Source organism: Melospiza melodia, chromosome 11 (genome assembly GCF_035770615.1).
Source record: "Melospiza melodia melodia isolate bMelMel2 chromosome 11, bMelMel2.pri, whole genome shotgun sequence".
Taxonomy (NCBI): domain Eukaryota; kingdom Metazoa; phylum Chordata; class Aves; order Passeriformes; family Passerellidae; genus Melospiza; species Melospiza melodia.
In genome coordinates, this window is record NC_086204.1 from 2223354 (window position 1) to 2245952 (window position 22599).

At 40.3% G+C, this 22599-nt stretch overlaps 1 protein-coding gene across 3 annotated transcripts in view; it reads left to right on the forward strand.

Moving 5' to 3' along the window:
* SUCO (SUN domain containing ossification factor) overlaps positions 1-22599 on the forward strand; it is a 39373-nt gene that overhangs the window by 9950 nt on the left and 6824 nt on the right. For 2 of the 3 annotated variants that reach the window (XM_063165273.1, XM_063165275.1), the window contains exons 2-18: positions 1382-1490; positions 4049-4144; positions 5469-5614; positions 9159-9299; positions 9472-9622; positions 10587-10707; positions 10931-11055; positions 11513-11580; positions 12281-12388; positions 12755-12860; positions 14770-14790; positions 15023-15078; positions 16005-16096; positions 16556-16621; positions 18805-18879; positions 19388-19484; positions 20409-21563. In XM_063165273.1, the coding sequence (XP_063021343.1) occupies positions 1382-1490; positions 4049-4144; positions 5469-5614; positions 9159-9299; positions 9472-9622; positions 10587-10707; positions 10931-11055; positions 11513-11580; positions 12281-12388; positions 12755-12860; positions 14770-14790; positions 15023-15078; positions 16005-16096; positions 16556-16621; positions 18805-18879; positions 19388-19484; positions 20409-21563 (2733 nt within the window). The remainder of the gene's footprint in view (positions 1-1381; positions 1491-4048; positions 4145-5468; positions 5615-9158; positions 9300-9471; positions 9623-10586; positions 10708-10930; positions 11056-11512; positions 11581-12280; positions 12389-12754; positions 12861-14769; positions 14791-15022; positions 15079-16004; positions 16097-16555; positions 16622-18804; positions 18880-19387; positions 19485-20408; positions 21564-22599) is intronic. The other variant, XM_063165274.1, reaches the window with a different exon arrangement.

A 22599-nucleotide genomic window follows, 5' to 3' on the forward strand; every position in this document is an offset into this window, starting at 1 on the left:
GTCTCATTTAGTATAGAGGAAAGATGCTACCTCAAAAAGAAGAGAAATTACTGAGGTGCTTTGGGGCTGAGACAGAGGTGGAGCATTTTTATTGCTCATCTCCATGATATGTCAGATCCCACAAGTTCCTTGTTCACTGTCTCTTCTATGGAGAGAGAAAAATTATATATATATTTATATTTATATCTTTTTATGTATGTATATGCATGAAACTTAAAATTTTAATACTTGTCTGTAGTCTGTTGTTTCATGGGTTCCTTCTTAGTGGAGGAGTCTACACTGCACAGACCTCCCAATAAAGTTGAAATTCAAGTTTGAAGAAAGCTGGTAATTGAAATTCCAAGCAGTAGTGATCCCAGTTGTGTAAGTGAACAATGACCTACTAATAATCTTACTGTTGTGATTAATGTTAAGGCTGTTTCATGTCTCAAAACCATTGTCACAAAGTTGCTGCATTCAGATTTTTCTGTGCCTTAGCCCCGTCTCTCCTGTGAGGAGAAGGTGGCTCTTGTTTTCAGGGTGCAGGGTGATGTTTGTGTTTGTTCACAGGAGGTCATTGCAATCACCTGATTGTTATGTAAACAGCATTTCCTGGATGGAAAATGTTTGTGTTTCAAGTGGTGGCTGGCTGGTGTTCCAGCATTGTTGAACACTCCATAAAAGCTCAGTTTGCTCCATGTTCTGCTGGCCTTGGTTGAAATCAGCATGGAAACCTTTGGGCCTCCAGGTTCACTGTGCAGGTGCTCCCTAGGGTGTGAAGGGACCATGTATGATGGGAAAGAAAAGATGCCTTCTAGTACAAGTGTTTGTAGGGGGGATGGCTGCTTTTCTGCAGAAATAAATCCATTTCTGCTGACAGCTAAAGCTCTTGGGAAAAAGTACCAAACAAACCTCATGAGAGGTTTTGCCTGGGGCTTTTTTTTTAGTGTACTTATTTTCTTCAGTGTGCTTGGTGGTGTTGACTGTATGAAACCTTCTCAGGTAGACTCTGATTTTGGTTTTTAGTCTGTGACTGAAGTTTTTGCTTAGTAATAATGACTGCTAAAAATATCTCATAGCTTTGTGACAAAGGATGTTGATTCAAGTTGTTCCTAACTTGCTGTAACTTAGCTAATTTGTGCCACCTTTCACTTTGTGATGTGGTGACACTTCAGGATCTGGTTTGTGATACTTTTTTCTTTTGGAAGTAGTAAATTTGTGGTGTTTTCTGTTGCTATCTACCTCTAGTGAATCCTCAAATGCATTTTATGAATGAGTATCCATGAACTGTACATCTATTTTGTAGATGCCTCATGGGAACAGCTGAAGAAGATTGAGGAAGACAATGCTGAGGGAATTTTAAAATTTCATTTTAAATAAAGCTTTTCCACTTTTTTTTTAGGCTTCCTGTTTGGAATGTCTTTTGTAAAGACACTCTCTCCTCAGCAGCGCAGTATGCTTCAGGTGATGCTTGTGCCCTGGCCAGCGAGGATGAAACTGTCCAGGAAAAGGTATGCTGGGTACATCATGCTAATTACTCACTCTGAATAAATATTACATTGTAAAATGACATTCTTCATAGGACCTTCAAGGCCAGAATGTTTAATGTACTCAGTTGTTTGAGCAATGATATCTTCCCATGTTTTTTATTCTCCTTTACTTCATTTCTTGCAGTCATGCAGCAGTTCAGGTGGATAGTTTGGGGCAAGAGAAGGAATGAATAGTAAACCTACTGAAAAAAACTAATTTATTTTTTCTAATTTGGTGGCCAGATATTAGAAGTGGGCACTGGGAAAGTGTGGGGCTCTATAGAACCACAATAGGCATGGATGGACTGGGTAAGTGCAGCCCATTTCCATCTGTGTTGTATTAAAACCAGTGTACAGATGATGGTTATCCTAAAGAGAAGATTTAAGATTAATTGGTTCAAGTCAGTAGTTATCACTTTGCATTAAAACTTAAGAAGGCTAAAATGTGTTTCTGAAAGGTATAATAAATAAGTTGTGGTCTCCTTCATTTTTACTTTACTCAGCACTTCAGGTTAATTGAGTGTAATTGTCCCACCCTGATTAACTCATGGCAAGTTTCTGCATCTTGCATTGCATAGTGAATTCCCAAGCTGTTGAGTCAGAAAATCATGATAATTTAATTCATTTATTTATTTATTTACAGAATCAGTCCTATTCTAAACATGAGTAGTATTGATATATTGGTTTTCCTATTTCCTCCAGCAATCTGTAGTAGTGTTAATCACAGTCCTCATTCCAAGAAAGCTTTTCTTTGCCACAATAAACTCAGAAAATATGTGTGGAGCAGTCTAGCTGGCTCAAGTGGAGAGCTCCCTGACCATAAAAAATCCCTTTAAATATTGTAGGTTTCTTAAGCATTGCACCAACTAGGGGAGCTCTATTTTTTTTGCCAGCCTGTGCAGACAAATAGCATTCCTGTTCCTCAGGCTGCCTAAAAAGTAGTTCTGCTTGAATTTAATGTCTGATGCAATAATACTGGAAAGATTAAGTAAGCTTTGAGACTGGGAAACCACTGGTAAATGATTTCCTACTCTGCAACATTCTTCCTTTCATTCTGTTAATGTGGATGCATAGGTAAGCAGATTTCTGAACTTGAACCCAAGGATGTGAAAACTAATGTTAGACTGTTAGACTCATTAAAGATGTCTTGGGTGGATGAGAAATGTTAAACAAGTGTCTGTTCCTCCTAGTTAGGCTGCTGGAGCTGTCCTGCTCCAGAGGAGCAGCTCTGCAGCCTTGATCAGCTTGCCTTAGATCAGCTGTCTCTTCAGCCATTGATGCTGTTTCATCTTAGGGACTGGGATGGGAGTTAATAGTTATTTAGGGGAAAATATTGCTCAGTTGTCTCTGAGGTTTGTCAGCTCAGATTTGTAGCTCCTGCACTTCAGTGGATGCTTAATTCTCTCAAATGAATATCATGTAGTGTTGTACAGCACAGCAGCCCATTTTGGGTCTGAGCACTGGCACCTGCAGTATTTGGCCACAGGGTTTTAGATAGCCCTAGAAAACAAAATGGGTGTAAATTCTACCACATGTCGTGCTGTATTTTAAAGTATTGCTCAAAACCAGCTTGCATGTTTTGTAGTCATAACTTAAAGTTTGAAGGGAAGTGTAAATTGTTGCTAGTTTTAGTCTGGTGGGTTTAAAACTTCTTTCCCCTCAAGTGCTGATACTTTTTATTTTGTGAATTCACTGCTCTTGATGGTGAATTTTTAGCTGTAGGAGAAAAGGTTGCTTTACAAGGTTCAGGCAGATTTGTGTAATTACTGTAGCTCTGCTGATAAGGCTGCTACAACTGAAATGTGCCACGTGTTATTTTCTGGTGGCTGTCTGATGTAAGTCAGCTTAGAGTTTTCTTTTTCTTCTCTTTTGGGCAGCAGGGAGATAGGGGAGGGTTTGTCAACATGGGAAATTGTGATGGTGTTTGCAGGAGTCCAAGGATGAGGGGAGAAATGAGGATCTGCCTCCATGCTTCAGAAGGCTGATTTATTATTTTATGATATATATTATATTGAAACTATACTAAAAGAGTAGAAGAAAGGATTTTATCAGAAGCCTAGCTAAGAATAGAATAGGAATGATAACAAAAGCCAGCTGACTGTGATTGGCCATTAATTAGAAACAACCACATGAGACCAATCACAGATGCACCTGTTGCATTCCACAGCAGCAGATAACCATTGTTTACATTTTGTTCCTGAGGCCTCCCAGCTTCTCAGGAGGAAAAATCCTAAGGAAAGGATTTTTCATAAAATGTGTCTGTGACAGGAAGTCATAGAAGAATGAGGAACTCTCCTTAGCAAACAAACTGGATTAAGACAGTGCTAAAATGGTCTTTTCAGGGAAGATTTAATTGAATCATTTTAACTTGCTGTAGTCTTTGTGCAGGTGAGATCTGAAACACGGGTGGGCAGTGGTTCTGAAGATTAATGCAGCCTAGTTTTGGATGTTTTGCTGCTGAAAGAAGTGCAGCTGTTGAGTGTCCCAGAGGAATCTGCTGTGCCTGCAGAATCACTGATGTTTCACCTTCACTCTCCCAGGGGGAAGAGGCTGCTCCCAGCCTGGAGCCTGAGGACTCCAGCACTCGCAGTTACTCCATGGAAGAGCTGCTCAATGACTTGACAAAATCTGACCAGGCAAGGCTTTTGTTTCATTCACTGTCTTCATACAGTCTTCAAATGCTTCTTGGATTTCAGTCTTTCATTTTGGTTATCTAAAGTTCATAGGAACCATCTCTCACATTTCACCTGTACAGTGGATTGCTGTCAGACTCATGTTTCCAGTAAAAGAGAAAATGTGTGAGCTAACAGACCTTGCATTTCCCATGTGCATAAATAATGAGTAATTTAGTGTTTGGAGTTACTGACTAAAAACATTCCAAGATAAATTAAAATTGGATGTTGTAGGTATGGATGTCTATAAATAAAACATAAAGTCTTTTCTCTGAGGTCTTTTATGTAGATCAGGCTTGGTGATTATAGCAGTCCATTTTAGCTTTGATCCTTCATGGCTTCTGTCATTTTCATTTCCTTTGTTAAAATGGGAAAAGGGTTGTACCTCAGCTCTGTGCCATTGATACTGTAAAGTCAGTGCTTGATGTTAAATGTTACAAACCAACTGGTAAAGATTATTTATTTGATTACATATTTTTGTTTAGTTTACAAAATATCTGAACTATGAACAAGATATCTAAACTATTAGTTTACAAATATTCTGAACTATGTCCTGTGTATGTAGTTTACAAGATATCATACACAGGACATACTTCAGAATATTTATTTCATTGTTTGGGTGTTTAAATGTGTTAAAACTTCCTGACCCCTTCATGTTTAGTGAGATGACAGAGTAATGTAGGTATTGACAAGAGATTTTTGTACAATAATATTTCCTTTTGCTGCTGGAGTTAATCTGACCTGTTCCAGTGGTTGCATGCTCTTTCAGAGTTACAAAACCTTATTTTGAGTGTGCTTATGACAACTGAAGACCTAGAATAAATAAGAGTCAAGACTACTAAACACTCAAAAGCGAAAAGTGATTTATCTCTTTCTTCACTTAGAGCCTGGAAGAAGCTTTAAATAATTTTGGAACTCCATTGGAGTGATGAAATTAAAAGCCTTTTCTAAAATTTAGGATAAAACCAGTAAATTTTATTGTAGTGGAACATGCAAATAGAACTGTTCTTTTTGTTTGCTGCACTATTCAAACTGCTTTTCTCGTGGCAGGCTCTGTAGAAATGCATCATTGAGGAAGCTGTTGCTCAGGCCTGCTCCAGTTGACATTTTTACATGATTATTGCAGCTATCCCAGAGTAGCACAGAATGCCCCCTAGGTCTAGGAAGAAAGAAAATGAATTTCTGACAGAAATCCACACTGTTAGAACTCCATGTTAGATGTTACTGTGTGAATGCTTTTCTTACTCAGGTGTTGAAAAATGTAAATTCACCTGGAATGTTTTTACAGTCAACAGAAATAAGTGAAACAAGCCAGCCTGAAGTTGTGAGTCCACCTTCAGTAGATGTACATGAAGCTTCCTCCAGCATAGTCCCAAGCACTGAAAACACCTCCAGTTCACCTACCTCAGAAATACCTCCAGTCTCACAGCCTGAGTAAGCTTTGTTCTTTTGTTCTTTGAGAGAATCTCTCTTTAAATTTTGTTCTTTTGGTCTTTGAGAGAATCTCACTTACTCTGCCCTTGTTAGGATGTGCAGTAGGGATAAGGTGGGATTGCTCCCCACAGTTGTTTGCTGGTTTATGGTGTCAGTGTGGTGGTGTTTGTGGGTCCCCAGGATGAGGGAAGAGATGAGAATCTTGACTCCATGTTTCAGAAGGCTGATTTATTATTTTATTATATTATATATAAAAAAAAGATATACTAAAACTAAAGAAAGAGAAAGGAGGGATACATCAGAAAGCTAGAAAAGAATGATAATAAAATCTTGTGACAGACTCAGTCTGACACAGCTGGCTATGATTGACCATTAATTAAAAACAATTCACATGTTGGGTAAACAGTTCTCCAAATGACATTCCAAAGTAGCAAAACATGGAGAACATCTTTTCTCCCAGCTTCTCAGGAGAAAAGATCCTGGCAATGGGATTTTTCATAAAATACGTCAGGGACGTGTCAGTGCTGATGGAGTGTGCCAGCAGTTCCTCAGTGTGTGGATGAAGAGTTGTGCACTGGCATGAGGTGGATACTATGGCCATGAGCAGTTTCTAAGCCTCTGCTCTGAAAAAAGCCAACGTGCTTAGATAATCTGTGCTATAAAAGCCCTCAGGGCTTTACCATTAGGATTTCTGCCCTTCACAAATGTGCTTTCACATCTGTGTCAACAAGCTCTGGGCTGCTTCAGCAATGGCCTCTGCCTTCACTTAGGGAGGAACTCTGCAGAATTTTATCTTGGGGCTTAAAAACAGAGAGTCTCAAGTTCTGATAATAAAGAGACTTGACAAAATAGCAAGTTCTCCTATAAATGCAGTCAAGGCAGTTTAGTTCCAGTGCTCAGTGGTGTATTGCAGAGCTGCCTGTGCTGCAGGCAGCTTTCTGGAGTGTTTTGTTTCCCTTTTCTTGTGGGATGTTGTGCTGTCAGATGTGAACTGTAGTATGGAAATTCATGTGTGATCATCCAAGGATTTTCACAAAATCCTGTTGGGCTTTTGGGTGTGTGCTAAGGGAAGTAATCTTGTTCTGACTGCTGATGAAGATGAATTATTTTGCTGGATAAAAATTGAACACAGTGAAAATGAAGTAGACTTGTCTTTGGTGGTTTAGGCTTTTTAAGATTTCAGTTTTTCTGCTTTACCAAATTTTGTTTCTTTATCATAGAAAAGGTATGGAAATTTTGTTTGCTGGCTGATCTTGCCTAGTTTGTCAGAGCTAACACTTAAACACATTTTGGTATTTCATCAGTGTCTTTAATTGGAAGCCTTCCAAAATGTGCAGTTTTTATAAGGCAAAACTGGAATGTAGCTTCAGCCTGTTCTTTTTATAGCTTTTTTTGACTACTCCACTGATTTATTTGTGTAATGTGTTGTAAGCTCTGCTGTTGTCAGGTCCTAGAAGGAGACAGGATGTTATTTTCTTTGAAACATTCAGCTTGGTGTCTGGTAATTGTTGGAAATTGTCTGCCTGTCACAGCTGGGGAATACTGGAGTGCTGCACTCCAAAGACTTGAGTTTTGAAACAAATGAAAACAGAAACTTGGTTTGGAGCACCTGATGGATGAGTTCATGCTGGGCAGTGGAGTTGTGACACCAGTGCCATTTACAGGAAGAAAGGGCAGACCTGGTGTAGCAGAGAAGCTAAAAAATAATGTTTATCTGTTATTTCAGACTGCACTTCAGCTCTCAGTACTCACAGGTGGTCTCTTACTGAACAGATGAATATCCAAACCAGCTGTGGTCCAGCTCTACACTTAAAAGTCACAGTTGTATTTGTTATCTTCAGACAGTTTTTACCTTTTTGCTGGTTTAAATGTGATTCCTGACAGTGTAACCAAGTCCAGCTCTCTCAGGTGTTACTGGTCTAATATTTCAGCAGAACCTCTTAGTCAAAATATTTTGAAAGGAACTTTATCCCAAACAAGTTTTACTTTGTGGTGAATCTTTTTTTAGAACAGCACTGAGTGTAACTTTTCTTCCTATGTCTAATCTGAGGAAAAATTACTGAAAAATAATCTGAGCTCTTTTTGTCTGGAAGTAAGGAACATGCTGTGCAAAATGAGCTTGATAATTCATTTTAAAAATGAACGAAAAAGAAGATACTCAAAGGAGAGGGAGCACTACAGCTTTTAGACTCACTTTCTGCCAAAATTAGTTACTTGAGGCCAGTCAGGTACACCCTGAGAGCAAGGAATTTTTAAGTTCATTCTTGTCCCATATTTTATTCAGTTGATAACTATTCATAGTGTCACCTACCCACTGAAATGGAGAATATGTGCAGCTTTTCAGTTTTGTGTAGTGGTCAGCATTATTTAGTCAGTAAAGAGTTGCATGCAGAACCAAACACTGTGCATCTCAGATGGAGGCATTTTGGGGCTTACAGGGTAAATACTCTTTGTTTATAGCTAATAAATTCTTGTATTCATGATGTTTGTTAGATTTTTCTACATAGCAAAAAGTCTTGGAATACCTAGGAGTTTTTTGTTTTATACCACAGGAAATTTATCATATGAAAGGAACTAAAATTGTCTCCCTGGGTTGGTTGCAGCTGCTTCTGTTGATAATTGTGGCAGTCAGGGAACCAAAAAGATTCCCTTTTAAGTTGCTGACGTGCTGTTTGTGTTTTGGCAGCTCTGTCATGATACTGGATTAACCTAGTTTGCTGCTTCCATTAGAGGAAGCTTATGTGGAAATTTAGAAGGCAGAGTAAAGCCTTTCCTTAGACCTGGCTGCATCTGATCAGCATGGGAGTCATCCCTGTGCTGGAGGGGAGAGGACAGTCAGAAGTTGTCACCTGAAAGTCACTCTTTGCCCATCCCCACCCATTGCATCATTCCTGAAGGGCAGAGGAGAAGTTTGCTGTTGGGTTTGTGTCTCAGCATTTGTCTGAGGTGTGCTCAGCCTTTCTGGGAGCCAGGAGGTGAAGCAGTGACAGATGAGCTGGTTTGGGCTGTTGGTACAGCTGGGATCATGGTCTGCTGGGCTACCTGATTTTTGTTACACCAGCAAAAAAAAGAAATACATTGGTAGAAAGGCTGGCTCTGCTTTTCTCCCCCTGTTCTGCTCTAGTTTTAGCCAAGTTCTGTTCTCACTTGACTTGGGAACATGAGGAGCTTTTAGTGAGGGAACTCAGTCTCTTGTTTGTTTCCTTTGTTGAAAAGTGCTGGCAGCCAGGTAACTGTGAAGATGTTGTTAGCTTGTAGTGATGCTGGGACAATTATGCATTGCAGTGTTTGGTAGGATGTTGGATGTGAGTTCTGGGAGATGAGAAGCCTGTTTTGAGTTCCTTTCTGGAAAAGGAAATTCTGTTCTTTCATGGGTACAGCTGAGAATGCACTTCCACAAGTACAGCATGCTTCATTCTTCTTTTCTTAATTATTTCTGTGAGACTGTTGCTTTATGAAACCTTTCAGTTATCTTTGTGGTTGATTGTCAGGGTTCCTTGTATGATCAGAAGGCTAAAAAAGGCTGTTGTTTGTTTCCCTTCAGTGCAATAGAGAATTCCCGTGCTGATACCCCTGTAGTCAGCTCTAGTGAAGCTGAGCAGTCAGAACCTGACTGTGATATTGGTGGGACACTTGAGGCTGACCCTCAGAGTGAGCCTTCCTCTTTTGTCAGTCCACCAGAGAGGTGAGTATCCAAGCAGGTTGTGTGTGCCTCTGAACACTTCAAAGGGAGTTGTTCTCTTCTGTGCTGGCTTTGCAACAAACATTTGCATGTGCTTGCTTATCTGTGTATTGTGTGAGTGTGGTACTGCCTCTGGTGACCATGTTACACATCCTGATACCCTTTAAACTTCCAGCCTTGCAGGCCAGCACATAGAGAACATATCATCTTCACATGGCAAGGGAAAGAAGACAAAATCTGAGTTTGAGTCCAAAGTTTCAGCAGCTGAAAAGGGGGCAGATGAGCAAAAATCTGCTCTTAATGCTTCAGAGAACCTAAAAAGGGAGGTAAGTTGGTATCTCTCTCTCCTCAGTACACACAGGAGTAATTTTTTATTTTTATCACCCTCTGGTTTTATTACCACTGGTAAAAAATGTGGTGTGCTTTTATTCTGTCCCAGAAGTATCACTTGGCCCTTGTTACAGTGGGGATATGTAGCTGGCCAGGCCTTCTGTGCTTAACTGTGACTTTTTTCATGCTCTGGTTGTGAAGTACTTACTAAAGCTTGTGGTTTTTTTAATAAGACTCTTTTGAAAATCAGAATGACTAAGGCCATGGCAATACCATTTTTTGCTGCTTTAGGATCATGTTTAAACTGTCACTTGGCAACTCCCTCTAAAATATTGTCCACAAAATAACCTCTACACTTGAAATGTCTACCAAAAAATGTTCACTCATCTGGTGGTGTGCTGAATATGTTTGTACAAAGGAGAAATGAAAACTTGAAATGGAGTAATGTACAGTTTAATTGTCAGGGTTTTTGCTTTGTCAGGCAAGTCCAAAACATTATATCTGAGATAATTAAAATGGTTCCTTTAATGTTTAATCATTCTGCTGTTTCTGAGATGTTCAGAAATCCCAGAGAACCTCTGGAATTCTGTCATGACAAGCACTGATGTTTAAAGATTTTTGCTACAGGGAAAGCTTTCTTCATTAGGAAGAGAAAAAGCAAAAATTGGGAAGAAAATGCAGGTGTTGGAGAAGAAGGGTTACATTTTATTTAAAATTTATTAGCTTAGCCACAAAAATTGTCAGTATTTCAGTGAAATAATCTGTAATTCTGAGAGAAAATCATCACTTGTTTTTTCTGGCTTCTAATCTTGCTTACATTGGCTCTAAGTTGTTAACATGGGTGCAAATGATGTGTCTGCCCTTGACTTGATCAGAGCATGCTTTGTTTTTTCAAGTTCATCTTTGTTTTCATTGTTGGTCCTGAAAAATATTCACAATCAGTGCTTCTTTCTTTTGCAGAAAGACTTTAAGAAGACAGGAGAAATTGACCCTACATCAGTAATAACTCCAAAGGACCCTGGAGACATTCCAACATTTGATGAATGGAAGAAGAAAGTCATGGAGGTGGAGAAAGAAAAGAGTAAGTTCAGGATTCATTAGGTTGGTCTAAATAGAGAACACTGTCATCTCCTCAATAGCAGGACTGTCTCCATTTGGAATGCAGCCTGGAACTTCATTTTTCTGCTAGAACTACCTAATTAATAGCCTTCATTATAGAAAAGCAGTGAGCAGAAGTTCCCTGACAGTGCAAATACTGCTTGTTTGTGTGGTTTGTTATAGTAGCAATATTTTCTTGTTCCTAGGTCAGTCAATGCACCCTTCTGCTGTTGGTGGGCAGCATTCCACTAAAAAGGTCCAGAAAAACAGGAATAACTATGCCTCTGTAGAGTGTGGTGCCAAAATTCTGGCAGCAAATCCAGAGGCAAAGGTAAGCATTTATTAACTATTGGTGTTCAGTTTTTAGTGTAGTGTTATGCAACAAAGTATACTTAAAACTGAGCACTGGTTTGTGAAGTTGTTGTTCTGTGTCTGGATTTATTGGGATTTTGATTAATAAAAATAGGATGTAAAGAGTGATCAGTGCTTTTTTTAAGAGGGATTGTTATAGAACTTGATATCTTTTTAAGTGAATTCAGAAAATGGGAGCAGAGTCTACTTCCTACAGAAACTGAACAGAGTTATATTAAAGAGCTCACCACAGTAAATAATCCATGATTGCCCCAAAGTATGGCATACTGTGTCCTGGATAATAGTCTTGCTCAGAGTGTTGTTGATACTTGTCTGCAAACCTAATTTCCAATTTATTGCTGGAAAGAGGGGGAAAATCCTTGATGCTGTTGCTATCTACCATGCAATTTAAAATACAAATTCTTTTCTTTCTACAGAGCACTTCAGCTATTTTGATGGAAAACATGGACCTTTATATGCTCAATCCTTGCAGTACTAAAATCTGGTAGGTTCCTAAGGTTCATAATTGTTTCAGGAGTGATTACAGCTTTCCATTGCTGTGGGACTGACTTGACCTTGATGTGTTGCTCTTTGGAATGGGTGTGTGAGGAGCTCTGGCAGAATTAGCACAAGATAATTTATGATGTCTTCCATAGAAATCTAGCTCTGGTATTGACAAGTAATATTAAGATGATATTTCTATTTATCTTAATATGTGTAAGTTTTACATAATTATCTTATGGCAGATAAAGCACTTGAGAATTCAAATAAAGACTCTTGGTTTCTTTCCCTGACTGTCAAATAATTGTAGGACAGGTGAACAGAATTTACCATACATTAATTGGCACTTCAGGTGTGATTTAAATTGTTTGCTGTCCTTAGTTTTAATTCTGTGATTGATGATAGATAGATAGATAGATAGATAGATAGATAGATAGATAGATAGATAGATAGATAGATAGATAGATAGATAGATAGATGGATGGATGGATGGATGAAGCTTTTGTAGCTGCAGATGCTGCCTGGAATTATTAAAGTAGATGTTCAGAGAAATACCACCAGCGTTTTTATACGTGGTGTCCTGTTTATAAGGAGTGTCCTCCTTACACCCAGTGAAGGATGTGATGATGAGGGGAAGGGCTGAAGATTGTAACTGCAGAAGGAAAAGTCTTTTCTTAAAAAAATATTTACTTTTTGTCTTTAAGGTTTGTTGTTGAGCTCTGTGAACCAGTGCAAGTAAAGCAGTTTGACATTGCAAATCATGAATTATTCTCTTCCACTCCTAAAGACTTTTTGGTGTCAATTAGTGACAGGTATGTTACCTAAACTCATCCTTCTGAATGAAAAATGAAATAATTATTAGATGCAAGGCTTTATAAAGCATGATCTCTGTATGTTTATTATGCAAAGTGCAATGTAATGTGAAGTCACATGGTTTTTCTTTGTGTATTTTGTCAGTTGCTAGAAGGTTTTTTCCTTTGCCACATCAAAAATTAAAAGGAAAAATGACATTGCTGTCATTGTGTGAGGGTCCTGCTGAGGTTCTGGGTTGGGAACTTTGCTGCTGCTTGGCAGCTGGAGAGAACAAAATGTATTTCTGCTCTGGAGAAACTTCTGTAAATACCTGTAAACAGAAAGTTCCTGCATTTCATTACCTGACTCCATTGTTTCCTTTCTAGGTATCCAACAAACAAATGGATTAAATTAGGTACTTTCCATGCCAGAGATGAGAGGAATGTCCAGAGCTTTCCTCTGGATGAACAGATGTATGCAAAATATGTGAAGGTAACTCAATACTGCAGAAACATCCATGCTCCTCAGGGAAGGAAGGGTTTGCTGGGTTTCCTCTGTATAACAGCATGCCAAGAAACGTGTTATCAAAGCCTGCCCTACCATTAATTGCCCTTGGTTAATTAGTGGCCCCAGCTGGGCTTGTCTGGGTGCTAAATCCTTGTCACAGTTGTGACCTTATTACCTTGCTCACTTTGGTAATTGGGAAGATCTTGGGAAGCCCCTTGGGTCCAAGTACATACTTAACTGATACCTGAATTAAGAAAAATGTAGACAAAGTTCTGTTCTGACTTACCCAACTATCCCCTGAATGTAAGAGCAGGAGAATCCTGACCTATTTTGTTTCTTGGCTGTGCCTGCTTTACACACACACACATATATCTATACCCATTTAGATTTATTTGTGTGTATACACACCCTGCCCACTCAGTCCCTGGAGCACAGATCACAATATGCCTATTTCTTGATATTTTTGTGCCATGTTGGGCTGTACAGTTTAGTGAATCTGAAAGTGTGCAGGGTTGCATCTTGGTTCTCATTAAGAGACTCCAAGTGCAGTTTTCCAGTTATTCAACCATAACTCTGACTCAGGCAAATTATTTATGCTCACTGCTACTGGAGCATTGCCATGATACCTCCACCTTTGAAATGGTTTGCATTGAGCTATCTTTACTCAGGAGACTCAAAGGGAATAAAACTCCATAAATAATTAATGTGCTACTTGAACTTGGATAAAAGCTTCTGTGAAAATATTAGGTTGTAGTGAAGGTTTAAAATCAAGTAAAATACAGACCTTTTAGGTCCTCTTCAGTGATGTGTTATCTTCCAATAATTATATGGCCAAATAAAAAAATAAATATTAGTTTGTGCTCCTTAATTATGCTTTGTGCTTTTATGAAAAAGTAGCTGTGAATGATAATTGTCTAACTTCTTTACCTAGGAATTCTGCATGAGTCACAGAACAGAGATTTCATTTATTTTTAATTCTGTTTTCTGGCTGAATTAATTAATGCCTTAAGGTAGCTGCCATTGTCACTGAAGTGGCAGAACTCCTGTAGATGCTGCAGCACTTAATAATCCCTTGGTGGATCCAGTGCTCTGCCTTGAATAGTACAGCATGGTAACATTTCCAGAGGTTTTTTCACTTCACAGTGCAAAAAGTAAGCAAGTTCTAAGTATGTCTGGTCTACAGAATGACTCCAAAATATTTTTAAATGTTAAAATTGTTGAAGTGGCTTACTGAGCTTGTATCAAAAACAGTGGGATTTTTGTGGGATTGTCTTGGTCTCACTTGCAGATTATTCCAGTCCTTCAGTGAGAGTGTCTGCATAGTGGTTTAATAAATGCTTGCAAATTAATTCAGGTTAAATAAATACCAGGGTGTAGTCAAGAAATACACAGATGTCTGAAGCTCCCAGGTCTGTCATCAGCTGCTCTTTTGTTGCAGTTGTGCTTCTGTAAATGGAAGTGTTTTATAGTGAGTTGAAGCAGCAGCAGTACATAGAGAGTGCATGCTACATGGGTTTGTTTTTCCTTTTGAGTCCCTTTCTGTAGTCTGTGTTCTTTAAGGGTTAAAAATATACACTCAGTACATTTAACACACTTCAGTATTCTATCTGCAGTCATGCTGCCCTGAAAAATGGAATAACTTCAATTGCCTAATAAACCCCTTGTTGCATGTTACCTTCAATCTGCAAGCTGCAAGGGCTACATGAAATCTTGCTACCCAAGGCAGATGAAGTTGTGTTACACCTTAATCCTTCCCAGCTTGTCCTGTTAGGCATTTTTAGTACTGAATTAAACCCAGCAGGACTCTGTAGTTGCCTGTGGCATGTGTTCAGCCTTTGTACTGACATCTACTTTTTGTTTTTTGTTTTTTCTCCTTTCCTCTCTCTCGCTTCAGATGTTCATCAAGTACATAAAGGTTAGCAACCCTTCTTGTGGAGTGATGGATGCATGGGGCTGGGGGTGTTCTCTGCCACGGCTCAGCTCTTTATTGCATGGCAAGAATAAATCTGGCCTTTTCTGCTCTGGGCAATCTGCAACTCACTGGAGTGAACAAAACTTGCAATTTCGAGATTGAGTGTTTATGTTTAACTGAGTTTTTGCCTCTGTGGATCTTTGGAGTTTTATTTTAAGTACCTTTTATTCTTTAGGTGGAGTTGATATCACACTTTGGATCAGAACATTTTTGTCCTTTAAGTCTTATAAGGTAATATTTTGTGTTTTGCTTAGTCTTTCTACCTCCTTGCAGTGAGGACTAATCTGCTTTTAGAATAGTTGGGCAACAATTTCAATTTTCAGTTGCAGTTACTTGTAGGTATTATGGATTGAAGAAGTTGCCTGACCTGCCTGCTATGTAGTGTCTTTCATGTCTGTGTAAAGAAGTTTTGAATCTCTTTATTTGCTTCTCCAGTATGTCAGGAATAGTTTATATTTGCAGGGGGAGGGGAGGAGGAAACAGGAGCCTTGAGCAGCTTTAGAGCAGGACATGAGCATTTCAAGGCTGACCAAGCAAAACAGGGAACAAGTGGTGAGCTAAAAAGAGCAGGTGTGGTGAGTGCTTTTTGGAAGCTGCTGGGTTGGTTGGCACCACAGTGCCTGCAGTCATAATGTTTGCAATAGCTGAGTAGAAACACCTGTGAATTTTTAATTCAGAGAACCATCATCCTCTGTACTGCTCCTAAAAAAACAGGTTTTGAACCTGGGAGGTCTCTAGTGTTAGAAGTCAAACCATATTTTTAGTCCACAAGGCTGCTTTACATTGGATTGATTTAATTTTGGCAAAAGAGGTCAAAGAGAATGTGGCATGCGAAGGGAGGTAGTTCTGAACAGATATTCCTAAAGCAAGTCAAAGGAGAAACAGAAATGGAGGTGTAAGAGCTCATGGACAGCCAAAGAAGTCTAGGTGTGAGTTTAAAAGGAAAAAAAGACTTTGGAATTAGAATGAGAAGCAGGATCTTGTTCAGATTCCTTGTAGATACAACTTAGAGAAAATAAACATCTCTGCTGCTTGATCTTGCTTAAATGACTGGAACTACTGTATCTCATTTACTTGTTACATAAAGGTAATACTGCTTATCAATTATGTCACATGATTCCTAATATTAGCTTTTTATTTTAAAACTTTGATCATAGAGTATTTGGTACTAGCATGGTTGAAGAGTATGAAGAAATAGCTGATTCTCAGTATCAGTCTGAAAGACAAGAACTGTTTGATGAAGATTATGGTAAGCAAATATTTTGTGCATTTTCAGCCATTCAGACAGCTCTTGTGCTGTTGGTGGCTCATCACTTCCTGCATATGATGAAAGATTTGACTGTAAATTTACTTGTTGACAGTGTTTCAGCATTTCTGGGCTTTTCCAACAATCCTTTGAAGCTTTAAACAATGTGTTTAAATGTAGCTTTAAAATTATAGCATAGTCTCTGTTTCACTTGGCAGAATAGACAATTTCTTCATGTGCTGACAGTAGGAAAAGGATTACTAAAATAAAGCAGCTCACATGGAAAGTTCTATTCTTAGTGTCCATTTCAGTTCATAATATCTGACCTTAAGCTTGCTGTAGTTTTATTTCCACACTGTCAAGTTGACATCATTAAATGTCATGTTAAATCTTGAGGTTCATATTCTTTGCCCATGACAGATGAAATTCTAATAGTCACAGATTGTTCTTCTTTATACATAGATTATCTGTTGGATTATAACACGGGGGAAGAAAAATCTTCAAAAAATCTTCTTGGTTCTGCTACAAGTGAGTATGATTTATTAGAAAAAGTTATTCCTGTGCTTAAAACAAGATGTGGAATGACAATTTGTTGTGCAACATCTACAACTTCTATTTTCTGCTGAAGCAATTTGTAATTCTTCTTTAGTTTCATAGGAATAATTAAATTTGGAGTTGGGGGATTGTTCTTAGTGTTCTAAAAATGAATTTTCAGTTTGTAAAGATATCTGTTTTGTGGAAACTTTTTTGTACTTAGGGATTCTGAATACTGAAGATCGTGTAAAAGTTGCACAGGGCTGTAAATGGCCAGTACTAAAGTGCTGTAGAACTGTAATTATTTGGAAGTTGAAAATCTGTGTTTAATTAAAATGCTTAACCTACAGGAGGCAATATAAAGATTTACTTTGCACAACTTTAGGGGCAGAGAAGGATGGAGAATACTACAATTTCTGAGAAGGCTTTATGTAAATACTGTAATTCATGTTCTTCATAAGGGCTGTGTATTTTATTGAGAGAGCTAAAGGTTCTTGACTCCTCTCACTTTTCCCATTGGAAAACCTCCATGTGTAGGGTTAGTTTTCATGAGAATCCTGGAATATTCCATTTTAATGGTAGCCTTCACTGCTGAATTATTCAGGATGGTTTCACCTCCACACACCATTTCCTAAGGAGCTCTTGCACTCTTCCTTCTGTCCCAGCTAATGAGGATTTGTTATTCCAGTGTAGATCTGCACTCAGTTAATGCTCTTTGGGGTCAGCCTTTGCTTTCATCCTCTAGTGGATCAGAGCCACAGAAATCTTTCATGTTTTTTCCTAGAACATTGTTTTCTCCTGAGAATAAGGTCATGGCTAGGAATATTCACAGCTTAGAAGAGTTTTCAAAAGGCAAATAGGTAGTGGAAAAGGCAGTTTATTTCTACATGTGTGCCTCTCACAGATGAGATAAAGCAGTAAATTCTTCCCTGACACTGCTTATCTCTTCTTTGTGACTTCTAAACTTGCTGTCTTGGTGATGCATATTCATTCACATGATCTGTCTGCAAGGGCAGTATTACAAGTTTATATTCACTGGCTGGAAAAGGCAGTGACTTTCCATTGAATTTTTTAGTCTGCTGAAGCTAAGATGAAAAGATTTGAAGCACCTGTTGCTGATAGTGCTCAGCTGTCTCTCTAGTGCACTGAAATGTTGCAGTGACCTGTATTTAGTTCTGGCTGGGGGGTTTTGATACTGAGAGTTTCCTCTCTGTCAGAGTGGTCAGTGCTCCTCTTTTGGAAGGAGTAGAGTTTGTGGGTATTGTTTTCTAGTGGGGTTTTTTTATATGCATGTAGAAAAATGTGCATCTTAAATGTAGAGTGAGAAAGAGGGTCCTCTGAGGAGGAGGAGGTGGAGGGTTCTCAGACATTTAATCTCACAAGAAGCATTCTGCAGTCTTGTTTTCTGTCCTGCCATTCTCCCACATTGTAAAGCATCTATACAAACTCTGTATTCTCCCTCATTTTCTCATTTTGCTAAGATACCATCCACAGCTGAAGTTCAGCATCTTTTGACTATTGTAACTTTTCTCATTATACAAACCCAGATAAATTAACATAAATCAGGAATGCAGCAGCTTCTGCAGCTTCCTTTCCTGGAGGAAAGGCAGAACCAAAGTTTTGAACAGAACTTCCTGGAGCCCAAGGAATTTGTCATTGCTGCTAAAATGCCTCTCTAAACATGAGGACCTTGGCCATGTGACACACGCTGCCATATGTTGGTGGGTGGGGGAGAAATGGGCAAAATCCACTCAGCTTGTGTGATTTTACAATATAGTGCTCTTTACCTGTTCCTCAGCTTCTAAATAATCCTGGCCATTATGTTTGTTGTCAATATCAAGCCAAAGAGGAGTTGTATTTAATTCCTGTGCTGATGTAGAGCAGCACCTCTTGGAATTTACTTCTGTGAATTCAGAGGGGAGAGGAACTGTCCTACTTAACAGCTCCTTAAAATAAATATATGTGTAAGCCAGATCTGTGGGTGTTATGGTGCAGGTTTTCAAATACAGGTTTCTAACTTACACATTTACCTTTAAAAGAAACAGCTGCCTCCAGTGTAATGGAATGACCAGATATTATGTCCTTACACTGTGATTAATTCCAAGCAAGTATTGTAAAATAGCAAATTTCTTGTGCTGCTGAGAGTGCCCTTGTTGAGGAGTTGTTGTCTCTTTTAGATGCTATCCTGAGTATGGTGAACATTGCTGCCAATATGCTTGGAGCCAAAACTGAGGAGTCATCTGAAACTGAAGGTACTGTAGTTTCTTTTAGATGAAAAGCATTGTGGAAAGTTTGCATTTCTTTGTTAAGCTTTTTTTTTTGTGAGGAGTTGGATGTTCTGTGATGATTTAAATGACTTTTTTCACCTTTTGTGACACATCTGATTAGTGTCATAGAACCTAGTGGCTGTGAAAAGTGGAACAAAGATGTTGAATTTGCTGAGAAGAAAACCCATACAAAGATGACACATGTGCTTTTTCAGCTTTTTTGGAGATCTTTACTCTCTGTGTTACCCAGCTGGAGTTGTAGAGTCCTAACTTGCTGCTTCTTTCTCTGAAGTATTTTGGGACTGTCCACAACACCATACTCAAAAACTGTCAGTAGCATTTCATTCAGATAACTTTGGGTGACATCTGCAGTTAATTTGGTAGCACAGTTAATCCTAAAAAACCCCACCAATAATAAACCCAGACCTCAGAATTTGTTGAAAACAAAGATGGTTCTTGAGTTTCCACATTGACATTTTCCTCCTTCCTGCAGCTGGGAACAAAAGTGTGTCTGAAAATGTCACTGCCACCCCTGCAACTTCAACAGCTGCACCAAGACTGCCTGAGCCAACACCTGTTCCCTCACCAGAGTAAGTGATTGCTCTTGGGGTGTTTGTAATGTGCTCCCAGCAGAGACAAACATGGGCCAGTCTGCAATGCTTGGTGGTGGGATGCTCAGGTATGGCATGCAGACTTAAACAAGGGACAAAATAAGTATTTGGTAAAATCTGTACCGTGATAATGGCACTAACCAGAGACATTTAGTGTTTTTGTTGCTGTCTGTTACAGCTATTTCCATTAGGGTGTGTTTTGTTTTGACACAGAAGCTGGTTTTATATTGGTGCAGGTTTTGTGGTCTCCTGCAAGGGAGACTGATTAGGAATGTAAATTGTATTTGCATACAGTTCAGTTAAATTGTAGTGACAAACTTCTGGTTTGGAAGCTTGTACTTGGGTAGACTTCCCTTAATGAAACCTGTAAGCAATTGTTCAGAGTGAGCTTGAGAAGTTCTGTATAGAGTCTGTTGTTTTTCAGTAATTACATTGCTGATAATTAAGCTGCTTAAGGCCAAGACCTTGCCTCTTAAATATTAAGACATGACTTGTGCTGCTGTTCTTAGTGGCTTTGCAGTTTCTATCACTTGCTGTGAAGACTCAGGAAGGTCAGGGGGCATGTTGTGATTCTTGCATTTGAGGATTGCATCAGCAGAGTAAGAGGCTTGCTGTGGAAAAAAGAGGATTTGAACTGGTGACTTTTTTCAGGGGTGAGGGAAGAGGCAATATCTAATTGAGAAGGCTTGCTGTTTAAGAGGCAGGATTTGAAATAATTTGTTTGCCTATTGGGACTGAAAATCACCAGAGAAAATATTACCTTGCAGAATTTCTGTTCCAAAACTGGCCTTTGGTCACTGGACTAAGCCTTGCTAGTTTTCTAAAAGACTTATTTTCACATTCTTCTAGAGCAGAGATGTAAAACTGTTAAATTAACACCTTGTCTTTTTAACTCTGTTGCAGACTTGTTACTACAGATATTCCACAGCTAGAGAAAGAGCAAATAATGGTGGATTTGACTAAAGAAAGCCCAATTGTTCAGCTAGTGCAGGAGTATGAGGAAGATACAAGCCAGTCCACAGTAACTTTGCTGACCAGTGATGAGCAGGAGGAGGAGGCAGCAGCGTGGTTTGAGCTGGAGACAGAGAGGTACTGCAGTGACATGGCAGCAGTGTGCTGCATCTCCACCCTCTCCGAGTACCTGCTGAGGTGCTGCTCGGTGGCAGCAGCCATGCAGCGGCAGCACAGCGAGCCTGGAGGGGAGGACAGGCCTCCTGACCCTGTGGGTGTGCAGCAGCCACAGCCAGCTCTGCCTGAGTCTGCCCACACAGCAGCACAGCAGCCTCTGCCTGAGCAAGTGGACAGCAAAGCTGAGAAACCCCCTGGGTCTGCTCTTGGAGTTGACTTCAGTGCAGTCCATGAGGAGATCAGCAATGAGACCACAGAGACCATTGAGCTGGAGCCAAGCCATCCTCAAACTGTCTCCCAGTCCCTCCTGCTGGAAGTTACTTCTGAAGTGAAGCCATCCCCCACAACAGACACGGTGCTGGAACCTCCTAAAGAAGACTCAGGCCAGGTGGCACCAAGGGTGACTCCCCAGGTGGATGTCCCAGAGCTCAGCACTGAAATAGAAAAGGCTGAGAGCTCAGCTGTGGAAGAAAGCCCCGAGCCCACTGTGGCCATTGAGGTAAAGGAGATGAGCACAAGAGAGCCTGTTGCTACCCCTGTGATTCCAAAGCCTACAGAGACTCTTGTGCAGCCTGAAAGCACAGTGGATGTGGTAGCCAGTGATGCTGTGGAAAGGAAGGAGAGCACCCCAGAAGTGCAGAAACCTGCTGTGCCTCCTGCTGAGCCTCCCGTGCCTGCTGAGACAAAGGAGGACGAGCAGGCGGCCGAGGAGGCTCTGTTGGCACTCCCGGTCTCAGGGGGGCCCCAGAGAACAGCCACAGATTTCTATGCTGAGCTGCAGAACTCCACAGAGCTGGGCTACACCAACGGCAACCTGGTTCATGGATCCAACCAGAAAGAATCCGTCTTCATGCGCCTCAACAACCGCATCAAGGCCCTGGAGGTCAACATGTCCCTCAGCAGCCGCTACCTGGAGGAGCTCAGTCAGAGGTGAGGGCTGGGAGGAGCCCAGGCTGTGAGGGACAGGGGAGTTTGGGCACAGGGTACTGGGAGGATCCAGGCTGTGAGGTACAGGGCAGTTTGGGCACAGGGTACATTGTAAGGGCTGGGAGGATCCAGGCTGTGAGGTACAGGGCAGTTGGGGCACGGGGTACATTGTGAGGGCTGGGAGGATCCAGGCTGTGAGGGACAGGGCAGTTTGGGCACAGGGTGCATTGTAAGGGCTGGGAGGATCCAGGCTGTGAGGGACAGGGTGCATTGTGAGGGCTGGGAGGTACCAGGGCAGTTTGGGCACAGGGTACATTGGGAGGATCCAGGACTGTGAGGTACAGGGCACCTTGGTACAGGGCACATTGTAAGGGCTGAGCTCTCAGGGCTCTTCGAGTCTGATCCAGCCAGCTTTGGACCCTCAGCCCCTCACAGCCTTACAAGGACAAAAGTAAAAGACTCAAGGAGCTCTTTCCTCTCAGGACCAGAGCCCCACTTTAGTCCTGGATAGGAGCCTCTGTCCCTGGGGGGAAAGAGACCAAAGAGACCCGAGGAGATTTTAGGGACAGAGGAGAGGGGCCACAGCCAATAATGGGATAGAGGTGATGGGAGGGACTGACCCAGGACAAGACCAGCTCCACTGGGGCTTAGGGGAGAGGGTGTGTGTGGAACAAAATGTGTGAACTGTTCAGTGCCAAATAACAGCCAGTGTAAAACAATAACTAAAGAAAGCAGCTAGTGCAATACAGCAGTAAATCACAGCTTAAAGCTTTATGGAAAGCTGAGGAGAGGACTCGAGCCTAGGTGGCTGTTGGAGTTACCCTGTGTGAATCAGGGCTTCTTCCCTCTTTGTGCTTCAGATAAAATCCTGTTTGTTTTATTTTGAGGAGGATTGCTGTGGGTTTTTTAGAAGGATGAAGTGTTGTCAGGATGTAGGCACTAATCCTGTCCATAATTCTGTCCACAAAAGGGCACATCCTTCTGTTACTGTTGAACTAAATGTCACACACCTACAATGCCTTTTTTATTAAATTATTTC